At 56.8% G+C, this 27,045-nt stretch overlaps 5 protein-coding genes across 5 annotated transcripts; 3 read left to right on the top strand and 2 right to left on the bottom strand.

Annotated features, from left to right (window-relative positions):
- Window positions 1-159: 159 nt before the first annotated feature.
- On the bottom strand, window positions 160-2,886 carry LMXM_14_1070 (putative protein kinase; the record flags this gene model as incomplete). The annotated part of the gene is made up of 1 exon (XM_003873431.1): window positions 160-2,886. The coding sequence occupies one exon, from the start codon at window positions 2,884-2,886 to the stop codon at window positions 160-162; it is 2,727 nt and encodes a 908-aa protein (XP_003873480.1).
- A 3,055-nt stretch (window positions 2,887-5,941) lies between these two features.
- LMXM_14_1060 (putative dynein heavy chain) lies at window positions 5,942-18,748 on the bottom strand (the record flags this gene model as incomplete). Its single annotated transcript, XM_003873430.1, has 1 exon — window positions 5,942-18,748. One exon carries the CDS (start codon window positions 18,746-18,748, stop codon window positions 5,942-5,944), a length of 12,807 nt encoding a protein of 4,268 aa, XP_003873479.1.
- Window positions 18,749-20,959: 2,211 nt separating this feature from the next.
- On the top strand, window positions 20,960-21,772 carry LMXM_14_1050 (conserved hypothetical protein; the record flags this gene model as incomplete). Its single annotated transcript, XM_003873429.1, has 1 exon — window positions 20,960-21,772. One exon carries the CDS (start codon window positions 20,960-20,962, stop codon window positions 21,770-21,772), a length of 813 nt encoding a protein of 270 aa, XP_003873478.1.
- Window positions 21,773-23,899: 2,127 nt separating this feature from the next.
- On the top strand, window positions 23,900-24,523 carry LMXM_14_1045 (conserved hypothetical protein; the record flags this gene model as incomplete). The annotated part of the gene is made up of 1 exon (XM_003873428.1): window positions 23,900-24,523. The coding sequence occupies one exon, from the start codon at window positions 23,900-23,902 to the stop codon at window positions 24,521-24,523; it is 624 nt and encodes a 207-aa protein (XP_003873477.1).
- Window positions 24,524-25,180: 657 nt separating this feature from the next.
- Window positions 25,181-25,723, top strand: LMXM_14_1040 (conserved hypothetical protein; the record flags this gene model as incomplete). The annotated part of the gene is made up of 1 exon (XM_003873427.1): window positions 25,181-25,723. The coding sequence occupies one exon, from the start codon at window positions 25,181-25,183 to the stop codon at window positions 25,721-25,723; it is 543 nt and encodes a 180-aa protein (XP_003873476.1).
- Window positions 25,724-27,045: the final 1,322 nt, after the last annotated feature.

Below are 27,045 nucleotides of genomic sequence, written 5' to 3'. Positions count from 1 at the left end.
GGCGCATGACTTACATGGACCAACGAACAAAAAACAAGAAAACAAAACAGAAATCAGCAATCAGCAACACAGCACAGGAAGCATCGTCAGCGCTCTCCTTCGTATCCCTCCTCCGCCTCCTCGTGCCCCCCCCTCCCTCCCTCCCTCTCACTCACTCATTCACAGCATCACATCCCTGATGAAGGGGTGTTCCAGCAGCTCCGCGCTTGTCGGCCGCTTCTTGTGGTCGAGCATCAAACACGCCTCCACAAACGTGATGAACTCCTCGTCCACCACGTTCGCAGCGGCCAACTTCTCGCGCAAGACGCTGTACGGGGCCGTCGTCGTCCGTGGTGGTGGTAGCGCCGACGCTGCCGCCCGCGACTTACTCGAAGATGTGCAAATGTGCGGCGCCATCGTCGGGACCGGGGTATAAAGGCAGTAAGGCTCCTCACCGTCGTCGGTGTCGCCCTTCTCGGGGCGGTCATGATGCCCATCTGCGCCGCCGCCGTACTCGTAGATGCACCCGAACTTGTTGATGTAGTCGCTTGTATGACGGCCTTCCCAAAGCATGCGCCGCGGGAACGGCGTGCCGCAAACGTACACGATGCGCGCCAGCATCTCTGGCACGGTGTCCGAGGTGAAGAGGACGTCACCTGTCACCATCTCTACCAAAATCGCACCAAGTGACCATACGTCAATGCGGCCGTCGTAGTCGCAGCCCAGCACCACCTCTGGAGCCCGGTAGCTGCGGCTCTGGATGTAGGAACTGAGGTGGTCGCTGAGGAAGCAACTGCTGCCAAAGTCGATCACCTTGACGATGCAGCGGCTGTAGGAGACAAACATAATGTTCTCCGGCTTGAGATCGGTATGGATGAGGTTGAGGGAGTGCACGTACGTCAGCGCCTCGACGATTTGCCGCGTCAGTCGGCGCAGGCGAGGAACGGTAAAGTAGAACTCCTTCTCCTCCTCCCGGTTGTACTTGCCGTAGTCGTACAAGGTGTCGCGCAGCAGCTCCGTCACGAGCATGACATGCTCCTTGTAGTAGAAGGCGTCGATGAGCCGCACGATATGCGCGTCATCAGGGTCTTTCTGGCGGTTCAGCAGCGTCAGCAGTCGTATCTCATCAAGCGATTGGTCAAAGAAGTCCTTTGTGTTGTTGATGATCTTCAGGCAAACTTGGCCGTACCCCAGGATCTTGCGCTTGGGCTTGAGGCGAGACTTCGTCGCTGTGCTGACAGACGTGACTTGTTGCTCGCTAGCGGTGGCGGTGGTAGCGGTATCCGACCCCTTGCAAGAGGCGGTGGTCACACCTCCATTGCCGATGCAAGCCACGTCCCCGGCCCCATCGGCCAGCGAGGCAGCGGCACCGTTCTCATCGTCGTCATCGACGTCATCGACGTCTTCCTCGTACTCCCCCTCATCGCTCTCCTCGTCCTCGTTGTAGATTGGGTCCTGTAGATCGTAGCAGCGCACCGCACGGCTGAAGGTAGCCTTGCCCAGCATCTGAATGATCTCGTAGCGACCGGCAATAACGGTTCCAGGCACGATCGGGAAGTTCTTCTCCTCCTCAAAGCCTGTCTTGAACGGGTCCATGATGACGCGCAGGTTGAAAGTCCCCATCGTGGCCGGCGCGCGCTTTTCGCGCACGAGCTGCCGGAAGCGATGGCGACGCTCTTCACGGGCCTTGACAGCGTCGAAACGGACGTCGCGCTCCACCTCGACGACAAACTCGTACGGCGACGTTGGTTGGAAGGAGGTCGTATCCATCTGCGCAGTCGCTGCAGAGACCTCGGCGTAGTTACCCGAGTCAAAGTCGCGCTTCGTGATGAGGCCAGGCCCGGCGGCGTTGGAGCTGAGGTGCTCGCCGTTGTGGATGCACTCGTCGAACTGTCGCTGCAGGATCCGCGCCTGCTGCTCCGTCACACCACCGCCATACGGGAACGAGGGAACGCGAAACACTTTCATAGATGGCGCTGTCCGAGCAGCCGCCCTGACTGCCTTGTTGCGAGTCGCCATCGTCGCGATCGCCTCATCATCGTCGTCCGCCGAGTTTGGATGATAGGGGCTGTCCTTGTACTCGCTCGCACTGCTGCTGTTGTTGCTATCCCGGTTCTGCTGACGGTCACTGCCGGCGATGTTGATGCGGCGCGTCAGGCCCTCCGGCTTCCACGTCGAAGCCACCACCTCGCGGTAAGCGGCACGGTTGACTGGCTTGAAGAGCACCTGGGTCTTGACCCCGTCGTAGGCAGTACCGTCGTCATCATCCTCGTCATCATCGGCCTCCAGCATCGCAGTGGAAGCATGGCGGCGCGTTATGGGTGGCTGCGAGTGCAACGCTGCCAAAGACAGCGCCTGCTCATCGTCGTCCTGGGCCGCACCCTCGTCATCGTCGTCGTCCTCTGAGCCCCCTTCCGCCGCATCCGCGTGGTGCTTCATATCCGCACGCTGACATTGCTGCTGCTGCTGCTGTGAAGGCACCGCGGTCTGCTCCGTGTTGCGCACAGCGGCGTCAGCCTTCGCTGCTGCGGCCGTCGACACCTCTTCCTTTCCATATTTTTTGCGCTGAGTCGGCGGGAGTTGCTGCGACTGCTGCCTCACGCAGCTCCCAGGCGACAGTGCGGCTGGAATGTCGGTCAGCTGCTCCGTGAGATGTGCCGACAGCAGCTCCGACTGGGCAACGCCGTTGGTCGCCATGGGATCGACGTGCTTTGAGGCGATGGTCGCCGTCGTGGGTGCCGCTGCGTAGCCGCCGGTGGAAGCAGTCGCGTCTTTGTTCTCAATACTAGTGGTGTTGATTGTATCGCCATTCACGCGGTTTTCGATGGCGTGCATGAGAGCCTCGTACGAGTTTCGCTGCTCGATCGAGCTCGTGCGGCGCCGTGCCGCATTCGTCGCCTCCAGCATCGACTTGGCAAGGGCCTTGAGTTCCTCAATGACAGACTCCGTGGTCGTCGCAGCACTCCCGGAGGTGCTGCTGCCCGTGTTGCTCTTCGGCTCATTGCCGCCGCCGTTAGCAGTGTTGGTGTTGTTCCCAGCCCCGCTGCTGTGGTGATAGCGATTGGTGCCGTTTGTGGCAGCACCATCGGTGTACGAGGGTCGGGCGATGGTCGGTGCTTGGTTGACAGCTGCACCGCTTCCCTTGATAATCAGGGCATCAGTACCAGCAGAATTCATTGCAGGGACAGCGGTAGACGCGGGAGTCACTGCGGTGGTGCTCGCTGGCAACACGTTTCGAGCAGAGCGCTTACTCGCGTTGTACCCACCGCTCCCCAGAGACGCTGTGCTCGCTTGATGGGAGTTCATTCCCCTTTCTTTGCGCGCGCCTTACGCCAGCGGCGTGTGCACCTGCTGCACCTCAGGGACACCCACACCCACGCCCACCCACACAAAGAGGGGGGAAAGAAAGAGAGCCCGCGTGGTCGGCTGTGTGGGCGTGTATGCCGCTTCCTGGGGGAGGAAGCGTCAGCTAATAATACTAAGTGAACAGCGTGCTGTCGGTGATGAGAACGTCGGCACCGCTCCTTGTTACGTCCTCACAAGAGGGCCTTTCGGTGCCCGCAGCCTTGCCTGTCCACAAAGGATGTATATGTATGTATGTCTGTCTGAAGAAAGGCGAAAGATGGTGTGGTGGTGCAGCCTACGACGCCCCCCCCTTTGTTTCGTGACGACTCGTGTGTCACGTCCTTCTCCGCTTCTCTTCAGCTCTCTTGTCGCGTTCTCCGGTGGAGGAGGGGCGGGGAAGAAGAGCAATAACCCAAGAACCCCGGCCAGGCCTTTGCCGAGACACCCACGCACACACCGACAGCACCCGACGGACACGCGACAGGGCGACAGAGGGAACGTGAGTCCAAGCGGCGATGACACGAAAAACACACTTGAGTCAGGGAGACTACCACAAAGCCGTAAAAAAGAGCGAGGAGAAGGGGGACGAGTTGTGGGCACGAGTCAGCGGACGCGGAGATACCACGGGAGGAGGGAGAGGGGGGGGGGCACAATGAACAAGACACAGGAACGGTGTGGGTGTGTGTGGTCAGCTGCCCCAAACGTCGGGAGAAGAAAATGCGGGGACGGGGACGGGGGGGGGAGGGAGAGAACAATGAAAGACGCGCGGCGAAGCCCGTTCAAGAGAGCGGGGGAGAAGAGGGAGGGGAGGGGGGAAGCCAAGGATACAGAAGAGGAGGAGGGGCGGGGAGAGAGCGAGAGAGAGACACACAGCCCACACGTAGAAGAGTTCTGCCGTCGTTTCTGTTGGTGCGAGTGTATCGCTGTGTCTTTTCGTTTGCTTCTCCGCTCTTGCGGAGGGTAGGAGGTGCCTCTCAAAATGGAATGCGTGTGGGAGAGAGGAGGGAGGGGCTCGTCGACGTTGCCTGTATGTGTATGGTGACTGTATGTCTGTTGCGTTACTTTTCGCTTCTACTTACGGACGCACTGTTGGGTGAAGAGATGATGATGGGAGGAGGGGGGGGGGGCAAAATAAAGGGAGGACACCACAGAGACCCACTTCACACATGCGCGCCCGCGCACACATACACATGCCCACACAAGGAGAGAGAGATCGCTGTGCTTCTCTGCTGAGCCCAAAAGAGCGAAGGCATATTCAAGGGCACACGCGGTTACGAGGGTCGCCCCGCAGACACCTACTGCTGTGCGTGTGTGGGTGTGGGAAGAGAGTGCTCAGCATTCGTCCTCTGCGGCCCGCTTAAGAGCCCTCACTACCTGCCTTGGTGTATACATATATATGTGTGTTTTGAAGGAAGTGGGGGCGCACCCACTACATGATGTGCAGGCTTGCATGCTATTTTACATCAACTCAGTCGAGGATGAGAAGTCGCGCTGCTGTCAGAGAGCACGAGAGGGGGAGAGAGAAGCGGAAAAGATGCACACAAACGTACGTGCAGGGGGTGGGGGAGAAGATGGCTGTCCATTGATGTGCAGCTTCCTGTCCCTTCTGCTGCTCCTCGTGTGTGCGGCGATGTACCCAGGTAAGGGCAAACAGGAAGAGGGAAGGTGAGGAGGAGGAGAAGGGGCGGCGACGGCGGTGGTGGCGGTGGTGGTCCAGAGAGACTTGGCGGGCATCAAAAAAAAACAATAATAATAATACTAATGTTGAGGTGTGCAACTCGCATGCCGGATCCCGCTTGTCACAAAGGAGAGATGGATCACGCAAGAGAAAAAAGAGGGAAAGGAGGGAAGCAGAGCGGCAGGGAGGGGGGCGAGGGAGAGGGCGCGTCCGCGTGGGGGTGTGAGAGAGGAGGAGGAGGGGGGCGGCTCCGTTTCGCACACACGTGGTGCCGGCACCAGCCAAAATACATACGTAAGAAGCCATTGGTCCATGGTAAGATACATATCAACGAGGGACACCGGATGTCCCACACCCGCAAGGGGAGGGGGACAGAAACGGTGTGCCCCCCCCCCACACACACACACAAACGACCGACAACGGCAAGGCACCAACAAAACGAAACAAGGAGAACACCCCGGAAGGGACAGGGGTGGAAGTTGTGCAAAGACAAGCCCGACGGCAACCGCGAGAGGGCACGACAGGCCCACGGCGGCGATGTTGACACACCCAACATGCAGCCGGCAGCGACAGCGCAGGACACCAAAAACGAGCGGCTACACGAAGGATCTAGAACGCGGCAGACCATATAAAAAAGACAACGGTAAAAAGTACACACGCCTATGAGAGACACATACACATACACACAAACAGCGAGCAAGAGACTTCCCGCCGCGTCCCCCTCTCCCCCCTCCCCCCTCCCCCCAATGTTGCTGTTCGCTACCGATGCCTGGTCACTCCAACGGTGCACAGGACGTACGTCAAGTGCCACTGAGGCCCCGCCGCACCTGCCGGCGAATGGGGGCACACCAGCAGAGATCGTAAGAGAGTTCCAAATGGCCCAATCCCTGTTAAGGTGGTGGAGGTGCAAGCCGCCCCCCGCCCCCCCGGCTTCGCCGCTCAATCGTCCAATGCGCAGAGAGCGGCCACGCCACGCAAGGTCCAGTGGTCGCCTGGAACGCCGTCGAGCGACGGCAACGCCAAACTGGTCACGTAGTTGGTGGAGACGCCGGTCGTCGACAAGGTGCCGGCGCGTGTGCGCACCTTGTAGAGGGGACACACGTATGCGGCAGTGGCTTCCGCTGCACACGCGCTGGGGCCCTTGTCGACCGACTCCAACCCCATGACAGGTTCGAAGTGGATAATGGGCAGCTCCACAGTGAGAGCACCGGGCGCGGCCTCCACGAGCCCGCCGCGTGCTGCATCCCAGCCACAGCCCTCGAGGTAGAGACCATTCACGTAGGCGCCGGCCTTGGTCGGCGCCTTGCTGCCGATACCCGCTTCGTAGGAAGCCGTCAGAGCCGACACCTCGGCCGCCTCACTCACCGCCAGAGCGCGGAAGCGCAGCTGCAGGGAGTCTATGGGCAACTGCAGCGCGCGGCTCCGCGCTTGTAACAACGCAGTGACGAAGCCCTGAGGAAAGAAGACGCCGGAGAGCCAGAAGCTCGGTGGTGGCCCAGCATCTCCCCAGCGCCGCATGAAGTGTACGCGACGCAGGAGATCCTCCATGAAGGAGCCGAGCGGCTTGAGGGTGAGGTAGCCGACCTGTGCCCACACCTCCGGCACCTGGTTGAAAGCCAGCCGCTGCATCATCAGCTCCAGCCGCGACGTCACGACCACCTCACCCTTGAGGGCGCGAATCAGCTCTGCCAGAGAGCTCTGCATCGTGGACAGAAGGCAATTGTACAGGTCTGTCTCATGGGAAAGCAAGGTCTGCAACGGTGCCGGGTCCGCCACCGCGCTGAGCGTGGTTGTGCTGGTGGTGCTGTGGTTGGGCGAGGTCATGCTGCCCAGGACTGCCTCTTTGCGGGGCAGCAGAGGGGGCAACTGCGCCAGCAACTTTCGGGCCACGGCAGCGACAGGGTTCTCCATCGCCTCGTCACCGCTTGTCTTGGCGTCGTCCTCGCCGTGGTCCCCGCTCGCGCTACCACGCTGCGCGCTAGTCGCGCCGGTTACGGCCCCGCTGGCGTTCATTAAGACAAGCGCGTCGACAAGTCCCGATGAGAGCTGCTGCTCCACCGACAGAGTCGCGTTGTCATGCAAGCCGAAGCGCGCAGGAGACTCCCTGCTCTCCTCCTCCCCATCGCCGTCTTTTCGACTTTCCCGGTCAGCGACGAAGGCCGCCTCGGCGAGTTGCAGCAGTGCTGAGTAACTCACGCCATCCTTGGGGAACGGGGGTGGGGTGATGGCGTCCTGCGGCGATTTTTGCTGCGATGTCGTCCCTGGAGCTTCCGCGTCGAAGAAGCGACGCGTCAGTACTTGCAGACACAGAGTATCCCACTCGTCCGTCACACGTCCGCCGAAGTCGATCGTGCCGAGCATGTAGCACAACTCCTCGGTCGGCAGGCCTGCGTCGCCGTCTTTGAAGCGATCAAGAGCCGTCTGCAGCGTCGCCAGCCCTGCCTCAAAGTCAGCCATGCCCCAGTCGTAGGAGATATTCCAGCCGAGCGGGCGATAGCGCCGTCGCTCCATCACAGTGCCATGGTAGAATGCGAGTGTCCAGACAAGTCGCTGCAACTCGATGGAGGGATGCCCGTTTCGCAAGGCGGTCGGCGACAACGCAGAGACGGGCGCGTCGTTGGAGTCGGTGTTCCCGACATCCGCGGCAGAAGCACTCCCGGTCCAAACATCCGCCACCACGGTACTCCGCAACGTGCTCAGCACCTTTCCCCGTAGCCCCATCGGCGCCTCCTGCGTGAGCTTCAGGCCTGCCTGAAGCACCAGTGGAGGGAAGCGCGGTGATGGGTTGCTGGTGAGCCAGAGTCGGAAATCGGCGTGTATCTCGCTCGGGTTCATGCTCTCGACGAGCACCTGCAGCTGCGGCATCCATGACCCGTACACATGGCAGTTCTGCAGGTACACCCAGGCGCCCTCGCGCTGGCCTTCCCGGATCATCTGCGTGGCACGCACATCTTGATCCTGCCCGAGAGAGAGCATGTGCTTGCGTCCGCCAAAGCCGTGCTCCTCAGCAAAGCTGAGGAACAGCGATGTCGGGTCCGCGCCGGGGGAAAGGATAAAGATGATCGGCGTCATCTTGGTGCTGTCCAGGAAGGCCTCCTCGAGGTCGAAGGGAGGAGCGATGGTGTAGCGCTGCCCCAGCGTGTCTGTAACGAGCTGAGCCGCCATGTAGTGGAGCTTGTTCGGTCGAAGGATCTTCACAGCCATCACGCGGTGCCACAACGACAGGTGAGCCAACGACGCCGGCAGCCGAGTGAGCACCTCCGCACCGTAAGTCGCGGTAAACCACATCGTCCACGGCAGCGGTCCGTCACCAGAAAGATCCGCGTCGCCGTGGTCGGAAGCGTCCGCCAAGGATGCGATGAAGCTCTCATACACCTCAGCAAAAGCCTCAAGGCCGCAAATGGCGCCAAAGTCGACCCACGTTCCACTTGGCACGTACCCAGGGCGCTGCACCGTCGCACCGTCGCTGCCCTCTCCGCCGGCGGCGGCAAATGCCGGCAGCAGCGCCCGTCCCGCACCGCCGCAGAGAAACAACTCCCACTCCTCCTTCGTAATCTGGCCCGTGCTGCGTAGCAGCGTCGTTGCTAACACGAAGCTGAAGAGCAGTTTGTGAGGACCGAAGAGGCCTCGGCACAGAACGCGGTAGCTCATCCACGTCACCTCTTCCACGAGCATCACGACGCGCGCCTTCACCTCGGCCTCAGACATCGCCGCAGCAGCCTCTTCTTCCTCCTCGGCGCTCGCGCCAGGCAGGCCATGGTTGCTATCCGTCGGTGCAAGGCTCACGTGGCGGTTCTGCGCCTCTCTCGCATTGAAGCTGCCGTTCCCGAGCATCATGGGCGAGGCGGAGATCGAGGACGGGCGATGTGGCTGCTGCAATGGCGGTCGCTGGCGCCGCGTGCTGGCCAAGACGGAGACGACCAGGTTCTTGAAGAAGGGCAGCGAGTAGTCGTACATGGGGTCCACCTTGGCCATCTGCGTAATAGCGCCGTACAGCAGAGAGCCGCGCACCGCCAGCGGGCGGTACACGTCACGGGTGGCATTGATCGTCTTGTTCGTCTCTTCCACCGCGGCCAGCTCGATGGCGATCTTCTCGGACGTCACCTTCGAGGTCTGCAGCGCCTGGATGAGCTCGGCATTGTCCAGGACATCACCGGTGGCGTCGCTCAGCTGCTGCAGCACCTGCGCCTCGAGGGCTGCAATCTCCTCGCGATTCGCTGCGATCGAGATGACGCAGCGGTCACCACGCTGCTGCAGCGACGCCCGCTCTGAGCCGACAATGTCGGCGAGCAGCTGCTCCTCCAACCCCTCCCGCGTCACTGTGAAGTCGATCACCGTCAGCTTCACCTGCAGCTCCGGCGTCAGCACGGGGTTCGCGAGCTTCGTCGTAATGTACAGATGGAAACGGTCGTCGTAGGTGACCTCGCGGTCGCCAAGTGTGACGACATCGCGACCAGCCACACGCCGAACTTGCTTCAGCAGAATCGGATCCAGTGCTGCGTCGAGTGTCTCGCCAACATCCTCCAGAAGCACCGCCTGTCCCTTCTGCACGGCGTTCTCTATCTGCCGCATGAAGTTCGGACTGTTCAGCTTCAGCTGCAGGAGGCCTGCAGCGCCGCTTGAGCGGCTGCGCTCCAGCTTTCGCACAAACGCATTCGCCTGCCCCTGCGGATCGATCATGTAGCAGCACTGCGTCGTCCTGTAAAGGATCGTAGCGTTCTGAATGGAGTACGTGTCACGCGGCAGGGACTGTAGTGCCCACTGCTGCACCGTCGCCTCCGTCTCGACGCTCTCGAGGGAATAGGTGGCGTCGAAGGGGATGTGCAGCGCCGCGCACTCCGAGCGCCACCGCTCCACCAGCACCTCTCGGTAGTCCAGCGGAAAGGGGCCGAGGTAGCCCACGCAGCCGGCGGCCAGCGCCGCAGTCCCCTCCACGCAGCCCAGCTGCGTCTCCAGTTTCGCCAGCGCCTCCTTCCAACGCACACGCTCGGAGGCGAGTCCGGAGATGAGCTGATCGGCGCGCACGAGTCGCGCCATGGCCGTTTCTATCTGTCGCTGGAAGTGATCTGCCTTCTCCTGCGCCTCAGCAGCCGCAGCCTGTAGGCCACTAATGTGGTCGAGCACCTTCTGCAAAGCCACCTGCTTCGTCTGCAGCTCCTTGCGTGCCACCTCCACCTTCATCTCCGCCCCCGCCAGCCGCGCACGCTTCGGCGCAATCTCCTTGGCGACGAAGTAGTACTTGTACATGGCATGCACCCACATGCACATGGATCGGCACGGCAGCGACGTCTTCTCGATGATGTCTGGCACGAAGTCAGGATCCTGCACGAATACGGTGAGCTTGCGAATGCACGCGGGGGTGATGGAGTCGCGTGGGTATCCTGTCAACCGGGTGATGAAATCGAGCTTTCCGAGGCATGTCTTGGCGCTCGCCCAGCCATCCTTCTCGCCCAGCAGCACAAGCACGGCATTCATCGTCTTTTCCACGTTGCTCGGCGGCGTCGTGAAGGTTTTGATTTCTTGAATGTCCTTGGCGCTCAGCGTCTCGAGTGCCTGCTTGGCCGCCTCGAGGGCCGGCAATGCCTGCTGCAGCCCCTCCTCGCATTCGCGGCGAATCGACTCCGCCTCATTCATGAGCTGCAGCGCCATCGCCTCCTCCTTGGACTGCGCCTCCTTCATCTGATTCGCCTCGAGCTGCTCCACAGCCAGTGTCTGCTTCTGCTCCTCCACCTGCTTCGCCGCAGCTGCCAGGCCAGGCTGCATCTCGCGGATCTGTTGCTGCAGCTGCGCAATCGTCGATTTAGCCGTGTCGAGCTTCTTCAGTCCGTTGCGGTAGCGGTTGGCGCTGGCCTGCAGATCGCGCCGCAGTCGCTGGCCCATCGTGTTGTACAGTGTGAGCACGGCCAAGTAGCTGGTCGGGGTCACGTGGGTGCGCCGACGATGCTGCGCGTACAGTCGCTCCGCCGCGTCCTTGACGGTGGACTGCAAGAAGACCATGAGAGCGCTCAGCTGGTCCGTGCCGGGGCCCGCGACGCCATCTCGAGCAGCACTCGAGAGCGTCGACTGCGCCACGGCGCGGAGTGCCTCCTGCGGCCACTCCGAGAACCAGTCGATCGTAGTGCAGTTCACCAGTGCAGGAAACATGCGCAACCGATCGCGGAAGACGCCACTCATTGGGGACATGCACAGGCACAGGTGGAACCGCTCGCGACTCTGCGAGACGAAGTACTCGTACACACTGGCGCGCGTGTCGGGACGACCGGAGCCGAGCGACGCCTCGCGGCAGCACCGCACAATCGTCTCCATGTCCTCCAGTCCCATCATCCCCGGCACCTCGCCAGTGTTAAGAAGGTTGTTGATGTCCTCCAGCATCTCGCTGTGCACCAGCTGCGAGTCCGAGATGACGAAAGCCACCTCCTTGCCCCGTGCGCCGCTATCGAGCAGCACCTTCCGCACCTCGTCTCGGAACTCGTCGATGCCGTAGTTGCGTGCGATGTGGACCGTTTGCACGTCCATGTTCATCATAAAGGCGGCGAGGCGGCAGAGCGACGAGCGCCCGCTTCCGCCGACGCCGACGAGCAGCGCATGGCCGCGCGGCTGACTCACAATGCGGCAGATGCGCGACAAGTGCTGCACCGCCTGGTCGAAGAAGACCAAGTCCATGGGTGTGGTGCTCTGCGTGTTGTACTCGGCCAGGTGCTGCTGCGCCACCACCTGCAGTGACGTGTCTTGGTCAATGCGCTGGTAATCACGGTTGACCCAGGCACCGTAGAAGATGGTCGCGAGCTGTACAGGATCTGGAGCGGGCAGTGAAGACGGCACGGGCTGCGCCAGGTCTGTGTCGGCCGCGTCCGCGTTAGCGGCCGTGACATCACCGCAGAAATTCTTCTCGATGACCTCGGCACAGCAGCGCCACCACCAGCCGCGATCGGTGTCGTCGATCAGGCGATCGTGGAAGACACGAGACGCCTCGTGGCTCCAGAGGTCGATGAGGGCCTCAGGGGATGCGCAGTGAGCCGGCTTGATCTGTAGAATGCCCTGAAACACCTTGCTGACGTCGCGCAAGTTGAAAGTGCAGTGTGTCTTGTCAGGGGTGGGCAAACACTCCACCGCGATGCGGCGATACGCCTCCAGGGTGCTGTCGACCACGGCGTCCGCCAGCGCGGCCACCTCGGCCGCAAAGCCGCGCGCGTAGAAGAAGCCCTTCAAGATGGCGGAGAAGATGGACCTCATCGACGTTTCCGTTAGCTGTGGGGCGCAGAAGCAGAGCAACTTCGACGTGAAGCGAGGTGTCATCTCGTTCTTACCACCGCCTGGCTCGCCACAGCAGGCTATCAGCATCGTCTGTACCACCTCCTTGAAGAAGAGCCGCTTGCGATCGTAGAAGCCACCCTGCGTAATCATCTGCCGCAGCAACTCCACAGGCGGTGCTGCCCCGTACTCCTCCAGCTGCGGCACATTGCAGTCGTCGATGACGGCGACCATCATGGTCTTGCCAGACGGAGCGCCAAACTCGCGGTCGCCCTTGCGCCGCGTCAGCTTCATCTCAATTGTGTTCTGCAGCGCCTGCGCGGAGGTCTGGGCGGACAGCGTGAAGCGGAAGGCCGTCGTCGAGCTCGCGGCGTCCTCGGTGTGCAGGGTCTGCAGCAGGTAGCTGTTCACCGTAGACGACTTGCCGGTGCCCGTCAAGCCGTTGAGCAGCATGTGATGATGGGTGGTTGTCGCGCTATGCAAGAGGTACTGCAGCACGGCCGTTTGCTCCGTCGGCACGAGGAGGTCGAAGTAGGAGACGCTGGCGCTGTAGTGAAACTCCGGCACCATCTCTGACCACCGCCGCCAGTCGCCAACCTCGTAGTCAACTCCGTAGTCGAACACACCACATCCCTCGGCCTCGGCATCAGCGGGGAAGTCGAGCCCCCTTTTGCGGGCCAGCGGCAGCATCGCGGCTGCGAAGCGTGCTCGCGTAGTCTCCGTCAGGTTTCCGCCAAGACCCCAGGCACAGCTTTGCAAAAACATCGCATCGAAGAGAGATTCTCCGCGCACGAGGACGGCAGTGCGCGTGAAACGCGAGCTGCGGCGGCGAGAAAAGCGCCGGAACGTGGAGTCGGTTGGCTGCCGCGACGCACGAGAATCGAACACGGATGATGCCGCGTCATTGTGCAGCTGTTTTTGCTGTTCTTCCCGATCCTCGTCGATCATGCCCTGCAGCTGCTGCACAGCTGCCTTCATCAAGTAGAAGAGGTTCAGCGCCAGCTGCGCGTTGCAAGTGCCGATGTACTCTTTGCACTCCTCTCGAACGACCTGAAGCAGGGGCGGCACGAGAGACCCGCAAAGCTGCAGGAAACGGTCGTGGCGCCATTGGGCCCCCAGCTCCTGAGCGGCTGCCTGGGAAAGGCTTTGCAGCAGCGGCGACCATCCACCGTCAACGCACTCCTCGTCCACGTAGACCATGCCGCAGCGCGACACGGTAGCAGGTGACGCGACACGCAAATCCTGCACCTCGAAAAGGATCGAGATGGTGTCAGGGATGCGAATACGCTCCCCATTCACGAGGCAGAGCATCTTGCTGTCGTCGAGCACAGTGTTCAGGTTCTCAACCCACACGGCGTCCACCGGTCCATCGAAGACGACCCAGTGCCGCGTCGCCGCGCGCCCGTGCTGCCCTGCGCTCTGTTTGACCAGGTCGCGCACGATGGCAGAGAAGACGCCGTCCTGCCACTCACGGGTGAGGGGATTCACGTCGCCGTACAGCTCCGTCATAGAAATGGCCTTCGGGTTGCAGACCGTGGCGTGGGTAGCGGTGAAGTATGACTGACACCGCGCATCGAGCGCACGCATGGAAGCGGCAAGGGTGTGCCCCCGCGTCGCCGCCAGTCCGCCTTTGACACCTGTGTTGCCGTTGCCGCTATCACCACCCTCGGCTCCAGGGGCAGGGGTCATGTCCAGCACCCGCCCAAGACGCGTCAGCACGGACGCAAGTGTGTCGCGCACCGTGGTCTTGCCTGTCATGGTGTGGCCCACCAGCATCAATCCATGACGAGTCATGAGCGTGTCGAACAGCTGCTGTGTTTTGAAGAGCAGACCCTCCGTAGGCTGCAGCCACATCTGAGCCTCAGGGCTGGACGGGCACGTGTGCACAAACTCCTCTGTCAAGAAGCATTTCGCCTCGCTAAGGATAACCTCACTGACCGATGCCGGACCCACCTCCGCGATTGTAGGAAAGAAGTCGTGCAGCAGCGCCGTGAAGAGGTGACGATCGTCCACGAGGAATTTGGGCAGGTTCGCCTCGCGAATGGCACGCACGAGCAGCAGCTCTTCATCCGAGTCCGGGTCAGCGCGCTTCAGTCGCCCGGCGAGGACGAGGATACTCTTGACAGCGCGCATGCCAAAGTCGTAGTGATCCTGCTTCGACAGCTGCTGCGACGCCAACGAGTAGAGACGAATCATTTTGGCCGCGAGTGACTGTGCCTTGCCGTAGCCTTCCGCGTAGAACATAATCTCGGCAATGAGGGCGTAGTTCGGAATCATCATGCACACGGGTCGGAAGAGTGCCTTGAGGTTGTCGGGCAGCTCCGTGCGCCCGGCGTAGCCGGGGTTCATGGTGATGAAGACGCCAAAGTTGGTATGCAGCTTGATGTGATGGCCCTCAAACTTCATAAAGGTCTGTCTCTGCGTGATGGCAGTGGTGATGTCGAGCATCTGCTGAGCCACCACGGAGAGCACTTCGAGTTCGATACGGTTGAATTCGTCAAAGCACGCCCACGCGCCGGCCTGCGCCAGCCCTGCGAACATTTGGCTCATCATGCGGTAATCAAGGCCGTCGGAGCAGTTGAACACAACAACCGTTCGAGCAAGAGCCTTGCCTAAATCCTTGACAGACTCTGTCTTGCCGGTCCCGGCCGGGCCCTGCGGCGCAGCTCCCTTCTGCATGTGTAACGCCGCCGTGCACGTCAAGAAGGCGCGCTCTGTGAGAGGAGTGATGACGAGGCGTGGTTGGTTGCCAAGATACTCGTAGCCGTAGGGGAGCTCCGCCGCGCCGTGCCGAACAAAGCAGTCGGCCACCTCTGCAACGCCGCTGGACCCATGCGCGCTAGTCGGTGAGCCGTAGTAGAAGCGTAGCTGCTTCTGCCACCCGAAATCGAGCAGTGAGCTGCACGGCTGCGGCGCCGCGGTAGGGGAGTCAGCTGCCAGCTCCGCGCAAACGTCTCGGCAGTGCACATCAACCACTATAAGGTTGGATACTACGGTGCGCTGCAACGCCGTGAGGGGAAGCTTCACGAGCTCGACCGTCTGGAGAAGCTGCTCGCCAAAGCGGTCCTGATACGACGGCCACGAAGAAGAATCCCCGCTGCCTGTTGCCGTGATGACGTCCTCCACCTCACTGGTCCACATTATTTGGTCCACTGTCGTCACACACTGCGCCGGGTGCTCGAAAAACCACTTTGTTCGGTGTTCCGTCGTGTACGCACGCAGGCACGCAGCCAGGCAATCAAACAGCGTCGCCCGCATCGCGCGCTCGACATCGTTCAGCCAGCTCTCCACGTTGCCTATCACCTTGACGGGATGCGTGAACGGCACCTCTTCACCCTCAGAGCTCCGCATGGCCACAATCGTCTTTTCATCCGCGAAAACGAGCGCCTTGATGTTGTCGAAACACTTTTGCAAGTGCGGCTGCACCGCCAGCGGGTTGCGAGAGTCGGACAAAATCGACAGCAGCTCGTCGTTCGAGAGAAAGTAAAACCGCGGGAATGCCACACGCTTCGTCTCAAGGTACTCATCGATCTTCTTCTGAATGCACTCCAGCTGGTAGGTGCACTTTTGCAGCTTCTTCAGTGTGTCGCCGTTACCTTCGAGGCACAGCGGTGCCATATGTGGGTCTTCGGAGCAGCGCTTCATCAGTGAGCTGAAAAAGCGGTCGGCGGAGGAAAACAGAAGAGACTCGTCTGGGAGCTGGCGCTTAATGTCGTCACTCGTGAAGATAAACTCCAAATACATCCATGTCTTCTGCACCCCAACCCACTCCATGAGAACGGAGTGAATTAAACTAAGCTTAGCTTCCCACTCCCTCATCTCCGTCTGGACAGGGGCAAGGTACTTGGAAGTAAGACACGTCTGCACCATGATTTGCTGCTCTTCGAGCTCCTCCAGCGTTGCGTCAACGGCGTCCACGACGAACGCGTTGGACCGACCGCCGTAGGGAACGACCACAAACAAGTGGTTTGCCCAATAGTTCTGTAGCTTCTTGAGCTGCTGCTCCAGCTCGTAAATGCCTACAGCACTGGAAACCACCTCACGTACAGCTTCTGAGTGCTCGTCTGTCATGAGACCGACCTCCCCCAGTGAACGCAGCGTGCGCTTTGCGGAGGGAATGGGCTGTATGCTCGTATTCTGAAACAGCTGTAACCAATGCGCTTCCTTCAACGCCGGGTTGCACAGCTCAACGTACATGGGCACATTTGCCTTTTCAACCGCAAGCAACTTTACTAAATAATCGGCGGTGCCACCCGGAGTACTTTTTTGCGCCTTGAATGCGCGCTGAAACAACGAAACTATTGTGTCCTTGAGCTCCTGGCCATCAATTTCTTCAACAGTCTTTGAATCAAGGCGGCGTCGTAAATCAGTGGCTTCCTTGTGTACATTCCACAGCTCCACATATTTTCGGTGTTCATCCTCCGCCACGGCGATCTCCGACCAGTTGAACGTCTGCATTTCTAAAACCCGTGCATACATGTCCAGCTGCCTTGCCTCGCTATTTGCCTGCGCGAGTTCATCGTGAACATCCTGCAGCTTTTGCGTAACCGGTGCACCAATTTCGTCTGCGTTTTCATTGCTGTACTCACTCGCAAGTCGCTCTGTCGTGCTTGTGACAGACGCGATGATGCGGGTGTGCTCGGCAAGCAGCATTTCTTTGATCCTGCTAGAATTCGAAAGGTAGTATTTTCGAGCCTCGGTAATCGCGCACTGGAACGGAACACGCAAGACGGACGAATAATCCACCTCATCACTAACAACGCCTGTGTTGGATTTTTCGCGCAACTCACACAACAATCGATGTAGATTTTGAATATCTACCACATGGTTGGAGAATTCGTCGAAAATGGTCCCCGAATTTTGCAGCCCCAAATACCAATTGATGAATTGACCGAGGACTATGTCTGGAAGGCTGAGCTTTCCCACCCATGAATCGCACTCTGACTTCAAGTAACTGAAATTCAACGTGATAAGCTGCCGCAGGGCTGCTTCGATGTCGGCCAGGACGCCTTTCAGCTGGGCAACCAGCTTCTGCAGTGTCTTGTCACATTCAACGACAATTGTTCCGTAGGTTCGATTCGACAGCTTTATAATTTCGCTTTGTGCTTTGTAAGCCCTTGTTGCGTAGCCGCGAATTTCGGACTCTGTTATGGTCACCAAAAGCGAATCCTCATGGGACAGAATACTCTCCCAGTTCATTGAGACGTCCTGCCACTCGACCAAAAATTGAGACACAGTCACAAGCGGGTCGTAGGACAACAGCTTACTTTTTGCCTCGTCGTAGTCCGCCTCAATGAGTTGGAGGACTTCTTTTTTGTAGACGGAGATGAGGGGATCGCCGAGCAGCGCGCTGCGTACAGTTGTTGTCTTAATCATAGTTGTAAACGGCTTCAGAACATCAGACCCGATGCACGTCGGTGCACCGGAGAGCAAATCGATGCACTTGTCCATAACTGCTTCAGCCGTTTTCGACACATGCTCTTTTGACGGAAACAGAGAAAGCTCCTTGTGGCCCTCGACTATGCATTCCACCCGAAACCGCCAACGCAAGATTGCCGCTCGTCTTCGCACTGCACCTTCCAGGTCGAAAAAGGTAGAGCATGCCTGCTGAAACGTGCTTTCGAGCTGAAAATGATGCACCAGCCGAATATAGGAAGGAAGCTTTTCGTAATCTACGACCAGACGTTTTTGCTCCATTTGACGCCTGTGGAGCTCCTTTGCAGTTACGTCTTTGTTGACGCATCCCGTAGCACCTGGGTATTTTTCGATCACTCGCATTGTCGAGACAAGTTGTGTGACGCTTTCCACGCGCTCCAAAACTACACTCAAAATGTCTAGCAGGACAGATGCAAATTTCCGCTGGAGCGATTTCCCGTAGCCATCCTGCATTTCGACAAACTCATCGGTTGAGAGCCCGGCAGTATTGCCCTTTTCACCGCTGATTTGCAAGGAAAGGACTTTTTCGAAACCTTCCATGACTGGAGTCCACTGAAAATCAAAGGCTTTTCGCCTCAGTGCAATCAGATCTTTTTGGAACGTCGGTGTTTCCAACAGAAGTCGTTTTGAGAGAATGGCACGAACTCTCTCAAGTTTTGCGCGTCGTGCAGTCTCTAGGAGGCGTCGGAGAGCTTTGTGAAGAATGTAATTTCTGAAAAAAGCAATTTTACAGATTCTGTTGAAACACTTTGCTTCTAACAGCCACTGCTCCAAGGTTGCGACTACGTTGTACTCCCCGTCGCGTCGATTGATGTGAATCACATGATCCTTTGTCACAACGTAGTAGTTCATCGGACGGTTATCACGACATATTGTGCGAATGTGGTATGGCTCGAAGTGAAGACCCGAGTCAACTCGTGCAAAAAACATATGGGTAATGGGTGGAAGCGCGACGCCTTGCTCTTTTACATCAGCTACAATGGAGAAAAACTTCTGCGCATCCTCGACTGTGTTCAAGGGCAGCTCCTTCAGCTCTTGAATGATCTTAGTGGACATCATTTTTCACTCCTGCTTGTATGCAATTGTGTATAGCAAAACTCTTCGTCCACCTTTGCGCACACCACCCACCAGCAGCAAAATCGGAAAAAAAAAGGAACATAAGACCAGGACAAATGCAGCCATAGAAAGCTAAGAGCTTTGCAGCACATAGGAAAAATATGCTTTTGTAAGTGAAAAAGCGGTACCTCTCTGGCAACACGCGATTTCTATAGCTGTTTCCTATCAGCCTTTCTCTCAAGAGGGGATCGCGGGTGCGCCAAAACCAAAAAGACTCCGGTGAGGAAAAAGGCTACACATAAACAGTCTCAGTGGGAACTCATCACTCACCCCACTAAGTTTTCCCCCTATCCTGTTTCAAAAAAAAAGAGCCTACATTGCCTTTCTCTTGAATACACAGTCACCTTTGGGAGGGTCGCGAAACGCGACTTTGGCATACACAACGAGACTACGGTGAACAAAGGCCTCGAGGCTTAGTGCCACACCCTCATATCACAGTGCTTCTGTCAGAATCAAGTTCTGAAAGCTATGAACGTGTTTTTTTGTTTTCTTTATTTTCTGCGGCTTCTGTCACGCCAGTTCACCAGCAAGCAGGTCGACCTGGATCAGACACAGTAGGTAAAAAAAAAAGAACGCACTTCAGCCCGGCTCTCTAGCCTCATTTTTGCAACACATGATCGTAAAGGCTGCTGAACCGCGAAATACAGAAAAAAGAACTCGATGTCACTTTCAGTCGGCGTCCCCTCTTGGTCATTGTCGAGCTGGTTCCATCCACGAGCGGTGAGTAAAAACGGCGATAGTGCAAATGCTAACACTGTAGGCGCCACTCGCGAATTCCCACACCATATCGAGAGGGAGCAGTCGGTGCTTTCCATCAGCGTCGACAACTGTATTATCGCGTCTGAGCTGCCCCTACGTCCAATGCACGACGTTTGTGACGACACCACACAATGCCTAGTGTGCCAAGGGAGCGCGCCCTTCCCCTCTGTGTCAACTCAAACCCGTTTATGGGGCCCTTTTCCCAGCAAGTGCCCCAACACGGCTCCTTCTGCAAGCCCCCGCACCCTTCTTCGTTTGGCCTCTGTCTAGCGCCATCTTCATGAATTTATTCACTGCGGCGATCAAGGCTGTGAAACCTAGTATTTCGAGGTGTCACCATTACCCACTCGAACTTCACCTCCCCGAACAGCACATTATGTTCCTGTACACCTTGGCGAAAAGCGCTGCCACAGTCTCTCTTCTACCCTTCAACGCCCCTGTTTAATGAAACAGGGCGCGCCAGCGCGGGGCCATGCTCCCGTATACACCCTGAAGGCGAGCAGCCCCTTCGCCATGCCAGCCACCGCGACACTTCTGGTGCTGACCGTGTTGGGGACCCATGACGTAAGGGTGAGGGGGGGGGCTCAGTGCGATTTACCGCCACTGAGGTCGGCGGTCGGGCCGTGGGGCGGCGCCGCGTTGGAGCGACATGTGACCGTGCACACGCTTGTGCCATCCATGTGATGGGCAAAACGTCAGCGTGACTCCAGCGCACCCCACGCGACCATCGCTGCCTACTGGTGCCGGGGGTCTCGGTCTCACCCCGAGAGGGATGCAGCACGCGGCGCCCGGCATGATGAGGGGCTGGGGGGTGGGTGGGTGACGCTGGGGGAAGGGGCCGTCCCAAGATGACCAGATCAGCATTTTGCTGTAATGCGTGTCCAGCGCTGCTTCGCAACACACGATTGGGGCCTGCGACGGGCAGGGGCAGAATGAATTTTGACCTCCTGTTGTGCTGAAGGAAACTGAAACATTGAAAAGCACCAATAAAAGCCTACGCCCTTCTTTTACTACTTGAGAGGAGTGCTCGCCGGGTTCAGCTCGAGTGATGAGCTGAGGAAGCTGAGCGTACGGCCGGAAAGGCCGACACAAAGGGCAACGTGGCCTAGGTTTCCAACGTAGGGCATTTCTGGCTTAAAGCAGTGAACTACAAAGTTCTGCTTACGGTTGTGCTCCAGCGCGACAGCGGGTACCACTGATGGAGTCATACACTTTAGCAGGCCAAAATGGCAGTATTGTACGCATATCCGGAACAAATCGTTCCCGTGTGCTTCTGTTTTTGTGCTGTTGTTTTTGGCACCTCTACCTCCCTTTCCCTCTCAGTTGAGCGTGTTGCTAATGCCATTTCTGTTTTCGAAAATAAAAGCGCTACAACTGTAGTTCTCTCAAACCGTGATGTGCGCAGCTCTCAGTCCGGCCCATTTTCAGCTTCGTGTCAAGATCCTGTCTGAAGCGGCGAAGCATGCCCCCACAACCGGATTCACGAACGCTACCCTCGCTGTTTCGCTCAAATCCATCGGAGCGGAAGATATTACCGACAGAACATTGTCTCACATTTTCAACAGAGGCTTTCCGATTGCCCTCGTCGAACACATTGTGAAGTCGACAAACTTGCATGTGCAGCAGAAGTTGGAGTCTGCTTACAACAAGGACGCCATCATCAAGAGCATTGACTCAAACGTGGATGCCTTTGTCCAAAACAGACTGCTACTCCCCACTGAGAAGGACGTTGCAGAGAAAGCTATTTTGTCGAAGCTTGAGTTGCTGATACCTTTAGCGGAACACTGGCCAAGCGCAGTGGCTCTTGAATACCTTCCAGCCAACCTACCGTACACTGTAATTAACGTGGCGGAGTTTGTCGATACAACAGTATACTATATGGAGCGTGCTGCCACTCTTGGAGAGTTGCTTGAGCCGGCACGCCGAATTCTCCGATCAAAGGCAATGGCGTCTCGCATTCAATCTGGAGAAGTGGATAGCAACGGTGCGTTGCCTACTTCGGCTTTTTTCAAGAGCTTTCTTAAGGGTATTCCGCTATCATCAGGTCCGTATGCTGGCCCTTCGGCATTGAATATGGGGTGGTACTGCAAAAGAGCGCAGGTGGCGCTTGTGTATGGGGCGGTCACCACTTCTTTGTTAGGCGACGCTTCACCGAACGCGGCCGACACTCGGTCCTTGACAAAAGCTGCGGTTGAAACGCTTTTTTAACATGCAAAAATCAACAAGACCAGAGGGCCCCTGTTGCTTTGCTTTTTTTTTTGCGCATGGAACAAAGAGGCTCCTGGGTATATACACACGAAAAAGAACAATATATCAGCACATTTTCAGAAAGAAAAGCGTCACTCGTGTAGCGGGGTAAGATATGCCTTTGCGGTCTGTTTGGTTATTGGACAGTTTTGTCGTCCTCACCCGATCGTACCACTTTTGCATATATTGCCAAACGAAAAAAGCCTATTCATGCCCGCATTTCAAAAATCTGGGTGCCTCTATTCTTATCACTTGTGCCGATTGGGGGTGGGGTAACCAACTGCCTTGTCCTTCTTTCCCTATTCCCTCAACTTTTGACTAAAGCAGCGGCACGATAAACTGCAAGCCTGCTCCAGGTCGTGTGCGTTGTGCTGTTCCCGCAACAAAAATTGCCGCTCCTTCTCTGATTTGTTTTCTTTTAAAGGGAGTAGGCGCACCGTACAGCGCAACGCGTTGTTGCCATCAAGAGTCCGCGTGGTGCTTATTGCTGCGGTGATGACAAAACTTCGCATTGTGCCTGTTCAAAGTGTGGTATTGCTTCCTTCTCGGAAACATGAATGACTCATCATTGTGAATCGCACGGCAAAACCAAAGATCACTGCGCTACAATTATAGCGAGGATTCCCCGTAACAGTTTACCTGACGAAGACGTGGGCACATGTGAAACGGACTGTCATATCGTGGACGGATGTTCTGTGAGTATGAAGAAACTCGACTCTCTTGAATGGTAGCAACAGACGATGACCGCGCCTTTGCGATCGTTGTATTCAGTGTGGGAAGTGCGAGCCCATTCCAGTTTATCAACGTCAGTGCGGACTAGGCAGTCGTATCTAAACCCTCCATCAGTCACATGGGGTGTCTGGAGGCAAGCATGAGCGACGCAAATCCGGAAGTTGTGGGCGACTTTGCAGATTTGTTTGACACGTATTAAGTGATTCAAGATATACATATATATATGTATATAAGCAACGGGAGCATTATCTGTTGCCATCTGTAACGCATTTTTATGCTACTATTGCGGAATCGGGGTTTCATCTAATCAACTCGACATCACGCTGCGCCTGAAGAGCTCCTGCTTCAATCATAGGTGCTCACTAAGTATGGGACGGATAAACTGTGAAAGGAATCGCGTGATCTAATTTTCGCAGCCTGTGACTTCGGTGCTAGTGAGCCTCTTTACATCTTGTACATTGATTTGAAGCTGACCGTTGCTGAAGGGAAAGCGGAACTGAAGGCTACATGTTCACTTGACTGCCCGTGCTCCCCCTGCGATCCTGATGCAGACTACGTTACTGCAAATACTGTGTGGTAGTACTGTTCCAGCGCTTTGTTGTGCCTGCTTATGGAAAATGATGAAACTTTTGGGGCACCGCCTGTATCTTTGCCCTTGTTGCGACTAAATGCAAGAAGCTCCATAACAACACTCTTTCTTTTACTGCTTCCTCCTTTTCATTTCAGAAAAGAGATGTTCCTTTTTTTCCCTAGTATACCTGCGCCTGAGAAGATAAGGTTGTTATTTCTTGGAAGCGAAGTAGAGTGCCACTTATTTTTTTTTTCGGCTTGATGATTGCCTGACATACTGAATGACAAACCCCTTTAGCTGCAATGTTTGCTTACTTGCTGTACGCCGACCAGCCTTTATCACCCACTCTCCGCATCTTTTCCAGCAAAAAAATCGAAAGAAACGCCAAAAGGAAACTTTCGAGCACATATGAATGTGAAAATGAGCTGGCACGGTGTGTGGTTGCACTTTGCAAAGATGAAGTGCACCCCCGCTTCGTGTTTTGACCATGATCAAGTAGGTACAAGGACTTCCGCGTGCTATGGTGTTTCTGCTGTAGCTCTGCGTAGCGACTTTTCCCCTCTACTACCCGCTTTCCTGCGTCTGTGTCCTGTTTTGTGCTTATGTGCCTCTTCTAAATGAAAAAGGAAAAACCTTCCACGTCACTATTGGCTCCAGGAATGCTTTACAGTCATTGACGTCTGTGGTTTTTGCACTCACACCCACGAAAGCGCTTGACATCCATCGGTATCAAATGCTGTTTGTTCTGTACACTAATCGGCAGCCAAATATCACTTAAAGGAGCCATGGAGCTTCAGCTTCTCCCAGAAACAGATTCGTTTTCACAGGTGTTTTTGCGACCTACGTTTGCTGTGCCTTTTAGTGTGATGACTTCGCTAACGCTTGCCGCAAACTACTTTATGGAGAAGTCAATTGTGGAAAACAGTAGCGCACCAGCAGTTCTCGCTACAGCGAATTTTTTTGTGAACGTTTTTAGCTTTACACTCTTCATAGCCGGCATCACGTTTTCTAACAGCACCCAAATTACGCGCTCCATTGCTCTGGGTCAAAGCCCACCAATGAAGCTGTCTGTATTGCGCTCTTTGCCATGGCCTCTGTCGGTGGTCTGCGGCAACCAGGGTGATAGAAAGCTTGTACCGTTTGTTTTGTACTCTCTCATTTTTCCCGGCACGCTGGTAGTTGTGTCACTGCACCTTATCAGCCTTGGCATAAATGGGCTTGATAATGCCCTTTATTGGCAACTGCCGCTGCAGCGATACTTGGCCTGGACGATGCTGTGGCGCCTCGTCGTCGCTGCTGGTGTGTTCACCACAAACTACCTAGCGGCGCATAACCCTACGCAATCTGTACTGATCCCGAGCACGGACACATACCCCCAGCCATCCAATGTTGGAAGGGAGCCCGAATAGCCGCTATTTATTTATTATTACAGCCGGCGACGATAGCATTCTCATTGCTGCTTTGAAAGTGAGCGACCCCGTTCCCCTTCTCTTACTTTTTTTCCGTAGAACTCGGCGCTTTACGCTGTGGAAATGGAGTCCATTTACATCGTCGGCTTTGCCTGCCGCTCGATCTTTATATGAGCGTGTGCACCTCCTTTACGTGCAGATACACCCTTGTAGTGCATGGATTAAACAAAAAAGGGGAAAACAAAGAGAACGAAGAGGGCAAAGCGATGTTGCATCGCAAACGGTGCTACGCACTGTTCCACCGACACAGCCAAGGTTCGGCTCAAGTGATGGCTGCAATATCAGCCCACGCGTCTTAACGTCTTCCAAGTGGTGGTTGTGAAACAAATTGTGCACAGCGGCAAACGACAGAATCTTACAAAGTGCTCCCTCTTTACTCTTTTCGACATCTTTTCTCGTTCCCTCCGTTGCCCTTTTCTGCACGCGGCGTGTTACCCCGCACCTGCTTTGCAAACAATGCTACCTGTTCACGCAGCCCTCTTTTACACCTGTATATCTGCCACTTTTCGCGCATAGGTGATCTGAATTTATAAGCTTCCTAGCACTTTCAGCATTTTCTTCCTTTTTTTTCGTCTTCTATCGACGTGTTGAGCAACCATGGACGCTGCGAACCGAGGTCTTTCCTACCTCTGCTGTGTGGGCGGCTCCTTGAAGCCGTGGGCTGAGGGTCAAGACGAAGGGGATGACAAGTACGAGAGCCTCCAGGGCCCGGGCGGTCGCAACCTCACCGGCTCCGTGAACGACAAGCGTATTTGCGTACCCCAGAAGATCGATCCTAAGACCTTCTTCGCAAATGAGCGCACGTTCTTGAAGTGGCTGTCTATTTCCGTGATGATTGGCTTGATGTCTCTCACACTGTTGAACTTTAGCGATTCCACTAACAACGGTGCAGAGCTAGCTGGCCTGGTGTTGCTCCCAGTCTCGATTGTGTTCATGGTGTACTCGCTGTTTATCTTTCGCGATCGTGCCAACAAGATCTATATGCGCGAGCCGATGCGCTACGATGATACACGCGGCCCAACGCTGCTAGTGCTTGTGCTAGGCTCAGCGCTGGCTTTGGCGACGCTATTCTCACTGCAGCGTCAGTACACGCAGACAGTTGTCTCCTCCTTTTCAGAGTCCGCACGCTTCGCACAATAGCAGTCATAGGGGACTAGCCATGGGGGAGGATGGTGCGTGTGCGTGTGCGTATGTGTGTGTGTAAAACTCCTGGGGAGCACTTTTCACGGGCAGGAAAGCGGCATTCATGCAGCTGTGCATAGTGCGGTGGTGCTCCTCGTAAACCGGCAAGAAAAAAAGGTAAAGAAGGGTGGTGTGGAGAGAAGAATGTCGTCTCTTGTTGCTCAGGTATACAACCGCCAACAAACTTGGACACGCTCGCGGGAAGTAAGGGAAAGGGAAAAGGGAAGCGGCCCGGATGCGCGAAGCTGTAGCGCAACGATACCTGAACACCGTTTGTGCAGCACGGTAGGAGGAGGTCAGTTGTTGCCGTATGCCGGTATGAGCGAGAACCCCAACAAACACGGCAGCCAAAAGCGCACAAGAGAGACGACAAATCGAAAGCCACAGGCATGGGGCCAAGCACCCTTACTGTTATTGTTTTTCGGCGCCGTGTGCAGTGCCTTCTCTCTGCTCCCCCTCCCTCCCTCTGTACAAGCGTCCGCATATTAGCAGCGCAACCATTACCCGTCGCGCTGAACCATACCGACTCGATCACCCTAGTTCCTGCACGCCCCTCTATTTTTTTTCCCTTCTCCTACCATTAAAGACGGCCTGTCGTCCCACCCTTTTCGTTTTTTTCTTGTACTCCCCGTGGGTGTGTGGGCGTGTATGCCTAAGCGTGTCATGTTGCTTCTCTGCCGTCGTTTTCCCTTTTCCTGCCTTTGCTGTCGTGAGTGCCACGCCGGCTCCGCGTGGAGAGGGGGGGAGAAGAACAATAAACCACGAGCAACTCGCGCTCTCTGGTGTTTTTTTCATTGTTGTTTGCGCGACGGTGTAATGCGCTTGCGCGTGTGTACCGTGATCGCGCCGGCAATACCCCCGTGTACGCGTGCGGCGTAAGATAGCGGAGGGGGAGCAGAAGGAGGGCAACGGGGAAACCAACGCTTTTGCTTGCTTGTTTGCGAGGTGCGCTACGCTGGTGACTCTGGCGAGAGTCAAGCTGCATCCTTCTCTCGCCCTTTTTCTGCTCTTCGGTGTCACTCTGTCCGTTTCACAGGTTTGCGCTGCAGGAAGAAGTGCAACGATGTGCCGAATGTTGTCCTGCGCTGTCAGAAGAGGCCAAACCCTCACAAGAAAAAAAAAGCAGCAGCAACGGCGGCAGAACCGATAAAAGAAGCAGGAGAGGTAGAGGCTACCCGAGGCACTAGTGCACATGATGTCATCTCGGCTTGCCAGTGGTAGCGATCGATCCGATCTCGTGGCGGGTGTGCGCTTTCCAGGGGGGTGGGTATGACGAAGAA

This window comes from Leishmania mexicana, chromosome 14 (genome assembly GCF_000234665.1).
Source record: "Leishmania mexicana MHOM/GT/2001/U1103 complete genome, chromosome 14".
Classification (NCBI taxonomy): domain Eukaryota; phylum Euglenozoa; class Kinetoplastea; order Trypanosomatida; family Trypanosomatidae; genus Leishmania; species Leishmania mexicana.
The sequence above is the reverse complement of the archived record's forward strand: the minus strand, read 5'-3'. Positions and strand labels throughout refer to the sequence as shown.